Consider the following 10,319-nt stretch of genomic DNA (forward strand, 5'->3'; position numbering starts at 1 on the left):
TGCCCAGGGGCCTCCCAATCATTCAGTCCCACTGCTGAGCAAATAGGATGGTTCTAACATGACCCTGGATTCACCTTACTGCATTCAACAAGAACTTAATCAAACTAACCCTAACTCGCATCTACAGTATCAGATGAAATGTTTATATTTATATAAATACTTTTAGAAGGCTTGTTAAATTGTCATTTCACTGCATCTGGGGACCCAAAACCATGTTGGGTCCCGACCCACAGGTTGAGAACCAGTGGTAGGTTTTTCAACACATTTTTTTTTCAACTGTGAAAAAAAAAATGCCTTTGTTATACGTAACATGGAATTCTCAATCTGTAAGCAATAAATATACATTTTTTGGAAATCAGACTTGAACAGCTAAATCCGCCCCCACATTTCCCATACTATTCAAGGCAGTGACATCAGGCGTGGAAGTAATCCAACCTGGCAAACTCACGTAAGCTTCCTATAAACATACACAAGGATATTATTGATACACATTTAATGTCATATTTAACTCTTGAAAAGCTCCCAGAACATTCCAAATACAAGCTGGGTTTGAATACAAGACATTTACAATGTATTCTACATTTATACAGTAGACCAACATTTATATATAAGTATAAATAAATGATGTACTGTCAATGCATTTCAATAGGCATGTTTTTTTTCTTTTTTTGCAGAAATCCACAAATGGCAGCAAACCACATTTTGAGCTTGTAGATCTGCTATTGTCCTTGAAAGAAAGAAGAAAAAAATATATACATTTGGAAACTTCTGAAATGGGTCATTCTGCATTTTACGTTCAGCACATGAGTGATTGATTGATTGAGTGAATACTTTACTAGTCAGAATTGTAAACAGCACAAGGTACAGTCAGACATTTAAATATACTTTAAGACATTTAAGTATATTTCAATGCAAGCTTATACTTTTACTCAAGCTAATTTTCCAACATGGACTTTTATTTAGAGTATTTTATACTTCATATAAGCACAACATGTGAGTACTTCTTCCACCACTAATCTCAATGTGCATTCAGTGTGTAGGCCTACATACTGCACACTACATGGTAGACAGCTGTATACGCGTCATTGCTTCCTGCATGGGCAATGACATAAACAGGGCTAAAGTTACCTTTTTAGAGTCTCACACAAGTTTCTCACAGTCAGAAATGTATGAAAAATAAGCATTTAACTTTCCTCTGCATGTTGTCAACTGCAGCGTCCTATAGAGAGCAGCCACACAAGCTGTTAGTTTCACATTCAGACATAATGGCATTTGCATATGAAACAGAGGCAACCTCAACTGTCATGCTTGAGATCATTTTAATAGTTAAGAAATGTGGCGCTCCCGCCATGGCTCGAACATATAGGATATGTATTAACATATGAAAGCTCAGCCAGTACACAGTGACTCTTGTTAAACCTATTCCAAATCATCCACGCCTCGAGATTTGTTACAAAAACAGAACCCCCTGGCGAGTGCCCCAGTTGATGGTTCTGCTTTGTGAAATGAAAAAATATTTGATGTGTACAATTTATCAACAAGGCAGGCACATTTCAAAATACAGACCCCCAAAAAAAGAAGGGAAAAAAAGGGAGGGGAAAAAAAACCTGGAACTCATAATTCAATTCCAGGCCTTGTATGAAGAGAGCTGGTTCTAATTGGGACGAGAGGAGATAAACTGTAACCTTATCTGCAGAAAGCTGCTGAGTACGGCATTATTTCATATCCTTGTGTGCCTTGAAAAAATAAGACCAAAACATCAGATGAGAGAGGCTGGAAAAAATATGACCTCAGCCTCTGCAACCTGGCAGACATAACGCGCCCATTCTGCCCGAGAGACTAAATTGTTGCTTAATGCCAGTCTATACATCATGTATTTAATGTAAGGCTGCGTTGACTTGTCTTTGAAGAGGCCGTTTTTTGAAAGCAGTGTACCATTTTCTCCTCCCAAAGACCAAATTATGTCCTCTCCCCTGAGACGTGTGATTTCGGACTTTCGAGTTTGGAGCAAATCGCTTGCAGACTATAAGCTTCACAAGGAAGCTTATTAATCAGTGATGAGGGGTGTGGGATTCACCAAGTTCAAGTATAAACAACCTCCTCCTCCGGCAAACAACACACAAAGGGCCGTGGCCGTAGAATGCATGGCTTGGTTCTACGTCAGCCATATCAACCACAGATAGTGTGGGTCAGATACTATGGAGTAAAAGCTAAAGGGGGAAAAAAGTGCCCCTTAATTGGTAACAGTCTTTGAATTTATGTTAGGAAGGTAGACCCTAATTATTCCCAGTACAAGGAAGATCCTCTCTATAGAGCAGAGCTCATATATTTATTATTGGAAGTCAAAGCAGGGCATTTCTGGAGTTCATCAGCCTCAATGTCTAAACACACAGCAGCCAGATGGTGTTTTCTTTTTTTTTCCCCTGCTGAGTATCTCCCAGCGATGCCGTGGTTGCAATTATCAAAGGTTATCAAGGAGCATCTACCAACCGAGGCCCAGGTCCACGTGAACCTCATTCAATCACTTCCTTACATTCTCATTAAAATTCCTGAATCATGAGCCACTCTGAAGAAAGGTTGTATCTGAGAAAACTGGAATAGAAGCAATTCGAAGGGCCGTTTAAGAAAGATGGCTAAACAAAGAGAACCCCCTAGCATCCCTATTCTGGTGAAAATAGGCAAACGTTCAACAGAAATTGTAGAACATTTGGCAAAGATACAGTAGCCAAGATTCTGTGATTATTATTTTTCAAATAACTGTTAAATAACTATATTCATTGCTATGGTGTTTGGAAATTAACAGGAGTCTCTCCAGTTCTTTAGTAAATTGAAAATAAATGTTCAGGTCGGTGTACCATGTTTATCCAAAAGGACTCAAATTGGTATCCCGAAACTGAAAATGTATTTCCTGTTTACTAAAGAGCTGGAAAGAAGTTGGCAATTATTATCAGAATATAGAGCTTTCACTTTTAAAGCTAAAACATTTTCTTATTTAACCAAAAAAAGCTATCACTTACAGCACCTTTAATGTAGCCCGGCATCTCTTATCTACTGTACATTAGCAGACTTGAGAAATGGTGTTTACAATGTCACATATACGCCTCATGCCATCCCATCTCCTGCCATTCCCAGCAATAATAACACCATCCAAATGGGATCCAGATGGAGCAAGCCATCACGCTCCCATATTTCACTGCTGCCTCTATTAATCTTATCAAGTCTGTCATAGATTTCCCCATTGATAACATCACACAGGATTCTAGAGACAGCCGAGTTATTGCCCTGGTCTTAACCACAGCACGGGTAACAAAACATTCTTGGAAGATGTCTGCTTGATGCTTAATATGGAATAGCAGTTCGTTATAAATATGTTTGTCATTTTTTTACAAGGGATATTTCCAGTTTTCTAACACCTCTGAAATGATCATAGAAATATATTCATCTGTGTTTATAAAGTTCCTTTTTAGGAAGTAAAATAAAAGCAACCTTTATGGCAAAGTTATGTTCATACATACCGTAGTTATTTTGTTTGTTGGACAGTGTATGAAAAGTTGCCAATAGGCTGAGTAGCTGACAGACAGTTAAGTTTATGTATTGGACCACCCCTCACAGATGAAAATAAGACCAAATAAATAATCAAGATTTTAATCCTTTTATAGTACTAACTTTAATAATAATAAATAAATAAAATACACTTCTACTCCAAATGTAATTGGAGACTGGCATTTGTGACATCTTCAATCTGAATAAGACTGCTGTATAAATACAGCTGTAATACAGAAAAGGGCTGGCAACATATCAGGAATAATATCAATTTATTTAGTTCACACATGACAGCAGCATCTCTGTTCTGAAATGGTTGCAAACGGTCCCTCGCTGTGTAACAAATAGTCTGCTTTAGTGCCGAGGTGCTCTGCCTTACTGTATTGTGATACTATTGTATTGTACATACCTTATGTATATCGGCGTTGTCGGAAAGAAACCTCTTCTCCATCTTTTAACTTTTTGTAAATTAAAGCCCTGCTTAATCATGCAGAGTCACACAAAAGCATCAAAAGTAGCAGAACGTAAGCGCCACATTTTGAGCTTGTAGATCTGCAATTCTTTTTATTTGAATAGTGAAAATTCAGTTTGGGAGATTTCTACCCGACAGACGATATTTAGTAACGTTTTATTACAAAAAGATAAAAAAGGTGAAGCCCTTTTCCTTTCCTTGTGATTATCTTTTTGTAACTACATTCATGGAAGCTTGTACAAAAATAATATTTACCCACTTTTTACACAAGGTGAAAACATTGAAGTTGGAGGTTTACCTGCTGATCAGTAGCCTATGTGAACACCGCATCAATATTTTAAAATAAATACACTTATATCGTATACTGCATTGTGCAGTAGTGCATACAATTATCATGCTTAGTATGCTATTTTCAAGGCATACTGCAACCCAAATGCCTTTATAGCTGCTCAATTTTATCATGAAACTTAAGATGATAAACACACAAGTGTTTGTTCTGTTATTTTCTTCTCCACCCCATTTATGGTTAGAATTTTGTCTGTGTACTTTATTACAGGCAAGAACAGCTGGTCGTACATACATACAGTACATACATCCCAGAGTACGGCGGACAATTTGGACACAACGTAAGCAAAAGGTACTTAACTCTTCCTGTAGGAGACGACAACAACTTAACAACATGAGCCCTATAGCATCCTTATTCGGGGCAAACATTCAACGAAAATAGGGCAAACAATGGGCAAAAATGTCCGAATTACAGGCTCACAACGTGTCATGACGATGAAGCGTTGCGTGAGCTTGTACATCGGTTATTTTCTGCGAAGATATACAGTGTAGAGAGGGGGGGGGGGGGGGGGAAAGGAGGGGACCCGAGTATAGACCCCAGGGGGACCCCCAGTCAACAAAGTATATAGGGTGTTAATGCAACGCTGCCTGGATGACATCTCAATAAGAAAGTTTAACCACCCACCATTCAACCTACCGAGTGGGAGAGTCTGGGACACCGTCTAACGGCTTTAGAATGCCCCCAATGCACATGGCTCATGCCATATATCCCCCTTTAAGAATGTGTGTCTTAGGGAGTGAAAATCCTCACTCCATAGGCTCCCATCGCATGGGCCCACAGCCTGTTGTCCCGGGCCGTAAAGGTTATGCTCAGCACCCCCCGGTACTGGGCCCTCAGGGATTAGTCCTCCTCTGAGGAGAGCTGGGCTCCATCATCGTGAACCTCTCTGTAGGCAGCCGTGGGGCCACCATCAGGGTCGAAGCGCCCCATAGTGCTCCTCAGCCCCTCAGACAGTTTCTGGGCTGCCTGTTTGGCCTGCAATTCCTGAAATTAACACAACACAGCAGAGGAAAAAGCTGACATGAAAAGGTTTGTAAACACTAGAGGCTGAAGCGGAGTATTATTAAACGCCGTCACGCCACTTTAAAGGCATCAACGAAACTAGAATTGCTAATAAGCCATACAGTGAGCTCCATAAAGTGTTTGGACAAGGACGTAGTGTTTGCGGTTTTTTTTGGCACCTTTGGAATGTGGAGAAGACATAATATCTAGTATCAAGGTTAAATTATAGACGGTTACCTTTGGCTTTTAGGGTATAGACAGCTTTATTGGAAGTTGGACGCTAAAAACTAGCTTCTTTGACCCGTTAGGTTGAATGAATGAAATAAATAAAATATACAATTAACAATTTCATTGTTTTTTTCTCGTCATTTACTAATTTTCCATTGTGTCCGATAGTGCCGTTCTGTATACGTAGCATAGTTTTTTTTGTTACTGCCTTTAGTTATTCTACAGCTTAACCCATTTAGGCCTAACCTATAGAATAGGGCTAAATCAGAAATGAGCCTACAAAACAAATATGTTGCTACATACTGTACATGTACTGTAAGCCCCTCCCAAACAGCAAAATGTGTTCCCGGCCTGAATGGGTATAATGCAGGTGTTGTTGTGTCAAAGTCAGAATGAGCCCTTCTATCAGTCGGTCGGACGGACGGTCGGTCTAAAACCTTCTGGTCACAGTTCATCATGAATTACGTGCTTGTTTAACATCCCATTGTTGGATTTAAATCACGCTATAAAGAACTAATTATAAAGTACTTAAAATAATCACAAAATGCATTTATTTTTCCAAAAATGTGTAACAATCAAATTCGTTCACCATTATTTTAAATCATTGCTTTAGTATACCAGTTAAAAATGAATGATTTTGTACTTTGTGTGCAAGTGTTTTTTTCTTGCACTTTGTGCAGAGTTGTGCTCCCACAAAACTTCACGAAACGTACAAAACAATACAGTACAATAGTGTTCTTTTGTAGAGAAATCCATTCAATCTAACTCCCACCATCTGCGCCTCCATTGATTTTCTCATGTGGACGTTATATCCACATGAACCCTCGCGATCCCTATTCTGGGAGGGGGCGAAAATAGCCGATCTACAAGCGCGTCGCAAAAACAAAACGGCTCTTTTCGGGGCAAATAGATTTGGTTTAGAGGGTGAAAAAAGGGGGGACCAAGCATTGACCCCTGGGGGATCCTGGTCAAAGACATATATAGGGTTTAATTGGTTATCATGGATTAAAGCAAAATAAAATCTCACGACTGAATACATTTGTTAGGCCAAGTCCTAATCTGATTTGTGAAACGGCGTGAAAGGAGCCCCCACACACTAGCACTGTGTTTCAGAAATAAACAATTAGTACAATAATATATGTCAAATCAATGATTATGTTTTGGTAGCCATACAGCCAACAAGTGGAAGAAATTGCAGATGGATGCTAAAATAGGTTATACTGTACCTGCACTGACAAAAAAAGGATAGTCATTTTGTATTTTAAAACAAGACACCAGATGCCAGAGGGTTGACCTCTTCTTATATGAAATATCTGAGATCATCAGGATCTTTCTGGAAGAATGAACATTGCTAGTTTGCCAGTTTGACTACTTCAAATACTCTTCAATCTTAAAATAACTAATAAACGAAAATAGGCAACAGGCTTGTAGATCTGCTGTTTTCAGTGCATGGCATGCTTCCATAAAAGACATGCTGACCTCTATAGAATCCAAGCGACTGAAATCAGTCGTGGTGACTGAGGAACTTAGTTTAATCCATGCGTTGTACAAACCTGCTGTCTCTTTGTCTGCGCCCTGAGCAGGTCGGCCGACTCTTCCAGGGACAGGAGCCGTGCGGGGTCATGGTGGAGGAGAGGAAGCCTCGCCGCCGTGATGTCATCCAAGTGCTTCCTGTCTCGTTCCTTCCGGGCTTCAGCTGAGAGGATCGGTGACGGTGACAGACCTCCTCCGAGTGACGATCGGCCAGGTGACAAGGACCCTCCCGAGGGAGAGCAGCTGCCACTTCTGGGGCCCAACCTGGAAATTAGATGTAGTGATAAGTTTCAACTGAGATGAGGTCATTTCCACATCAATTACATTGTTATTAACCACTTGAACCATATCGTCTTATCTCCGTATTCTAATTTTTTTTTTTTTTTGTAAATACTAAAGCGTCACAAAAAAGATCATGTGCTACTTTTGCTATTTCATTATTTGAATCCTGAAAATAACAGTTTTGGACATTTACACCTGAAACAGATAAGTTATACTTATGGGTCCCCCGGGGTCTGGTATATACTCAGTCTCCTCCCTTTCTACCCTTCTTTGTCAAATCTCTTACAACTCTGATAAAAATAGACGATCTACAAGCTGACAACACATTGCAATGTGATGTATTATTTATTAGCTTGTAGATCTATTTTTTACTGAACGTTCGCCTATTGCCTATGCCCAGAAAATGGACACTAGGAAAACAAGTGGTTAAGAATTGACTGTTTATGTACTAACCATGCCAACCCCTCTTAGCTAGAGAAAATGTATCATTTTGATTTGGCCCTACTAGCATAATTTATGCTTTATTTCAAAAACACATTATGAATACTTTTTTAAGACCGTGAGTACTCATAACTATTTTAATACGAATGTAAAAAAAGAATCCAGTCAAATGACTCACTGGTTAGGTTTGAACTTCTGTCTCCCGGGGCTCGGATTGTGCTCGCTTTTTGACAGAACATCCATGAAGTGCGCCTTCTTTTGTGGATGTTTTTGAAGAAAGTAATTGTTCATTTCAGTACCGGCGTCTTTGCGCTCTCCGGCAGCAGAAGCAGCATCAGTGCTGCTGGTGGTGTGAGACAGGCTGACCCTTTCCAAGGCCTCTGCGAGCTCACTCTCTGCTGTCCTGTCAGAGTTCACAGAGCCACCGGCCGCTGCCATCTCTATGGTGTTCTCCTCACCTGCTCCGTTGTGGAGGGAGGAGCTGGCAGGGCTATGGTTGCCGACAACGGCTCGTTGCTGAGAGAAGGCCTGCTGGTATTTGGACTGAAACTCTGTAAAACACAACATGTCCTGTTTTCTCTCTTTCTCTTCATGGTGGGCGATGGCGAGACGCACTCGCGCTGCAAACTCTGAGATCTTCTTCCCTTTGTCCGGAAGCTTCTGTATGAACCCCCTGCAAAATAACACAATCATCGTCATATAAATATCAATATTGATCATTGTAGGAAGATTATTTTGCGTGAATAATAGAAAGCTCACAAAAATTGTGTCAAGGGTGCTTTGTGATCCCAAAACTAAAACCTAATGACACTGTCATTAGGTTTTAGTTTTGGGATCACAAAGTCACACAAAGTCATTATGACAGACGATGCAATATTGCAACAGTGTTCACTCACTGTTCAATAATATAATGCTGTTGTTCCTAAACTTCCTATATCTGACAAAAACTAAAACCACTAGTCCTCAGGGGGTCAAAATGCACCCTTATGGGCCTGTAACAAAATACATGATGTGTACACACTCTAGGAGTTACATCAACAGTAAGTGAGGATTTGTGTGTAGATTATAGTGTCCCTGAGATAGAAAAGAGGGTCCTTGAAATAAAAACAACATCAATACTGTAAACACCTAATAACCTAATAATAAGCAACACATGCACACACATCGTTTTAAATAGCAATATATGTTCACGCAACACGAGATTGCGATTGATAAACACATCGCACACTAGAGTACATGACATAACAAGGGTCATTCATTGCCATACTGGCTTTTGGTCAAAAATGTTGTCAAAAATATATTTTTACCATGGACATACAAATGAGTGGACAGAAATTACCAGACACACATAAAGAGCTAATATTAAAATGATTATTAAAATATTAGTTTACTGTACAGATGGAACCAAAAGGACGGACATACAGTACACACAGGTGGTTGACAGTACTTACTTGTTGTTGAGTATCTTGTCTTGTCTCAGCAGTATGTCACACAGCTCCTCTTTACTGTGACGCTGCAGGTCTCCTACATGTCCCTGTCGGTCTGTCCACGACGACGACATTATGACATTATTAACGCCACAACACGAGCTAATGTCCCCCCACTCTGACCATTTACTGACGCTACGGACGTTAATGAACACCGAACCGTTATCAAATGACCGCCTCTGACGATTAATCGACGTGTATGACGTTATTTAACAACACAACACGATGTAAACACCATAAGCTAAAGCAGTTCAAACCTAAAAACTATCTTCTTCTCCTGCGGAAACCGTCGTGTTAAAATGTAGTTCTACCGCCATCTACAGTACCGGTGTGTGTAGTGCACTTTGTTGCGAGAGCACCCAAGCGCAGACTCCTGTAGCCCATGGAGCTCAATGGGAGACAGGAAGCTCAATGGGAGGCAGGAAGTGACCTCATTCCTCCAAGGCAGAGGAGCAGAGACGACAGCCAAGAGGGCACCTCCACAAGGCAGAGACATCACGTGACCTCCACAAGCGGCAAGAAGTCACTTGCGCACTTTTTATTTTATTTTCTGCTCATAAAGTGTATTTTACAGCGTGGATGGGGTGCTGAGAGGTTTTCCACTCTCGAGAATACACTTTCAACAACACAAAATAACCTTTGTTTTTGTGAATAGCGAAGTAGTTTAGTTTATTTTGACTAGAGTGTAGCACTAGTAGGGCAGTGGAATTCTTGGTCCTGTGTTAGAGGCTGCTTCCTTGCAGAGCATGAGGGAGACCCTGGACCAGTCCAGCTGCTAACCCATAGTGCTAACCCTGCAGCGCCGTTCGTCTTCATGTTTCGAAGTAACACATGGATATAAAAGGCTTTACACCAGGGTTCTTCAACAGGGGGTCTGTGACTCCTAGGGGGTCCGCGGGGATACTGGGGTCCCCGAAATTGTTGAACAATAATAATAATAATTATATAAAATCTATATCTGTATTGTATTTTTAAAAAGAAAGAA

At 40.3% G+C, this 10,319-nt stretch overlaps 1 protein-coding gene across 1 annotated transcript; it reads right to left on the reverse strand.

The window, feature by feature from the left end:
• Positions 1-4,941: 4,941 nt before the first annotated feature.
• polr2m (RNA polymerase II subunit M) lies at positions 4,942-9,561 on the reverse strand. The gene is made up of 4 exons (XM_080729770.1): positions 9,299-9,561; positions 8,026-8,520; positions 7,145-7,388; positions 4,942-5,345 (listed from the first exon to the last, which is right to left on the reverse strand). The coding sequence occupies exons 1-4, from the start codon at positions 9,406-9,408 to the stop codon at positions 5,202-5,204; spliced, it is 993 nt and encodes a 330-aa protein (XP_080585896.1). The 5' UTR covers positions 9,409-9,561; the 3' UTR covers positions 4,942-5,201.
• Between the last annotated feature and the right edge of the window lie 758 nt (positions 9,562-10,319).

Source organism: Nannobrachium achirus (assembly GCF_963921795.1).
Source record: "Nannobrachium achirus genome assembly, chromosome: 7".
Taxonomy (NCBI): Eukaryota; Metazoa; Chordata; class Actinopteri; order Myctophiformes; family Myctophidae; genus Nannobrachium; species Nannobrachium achirus.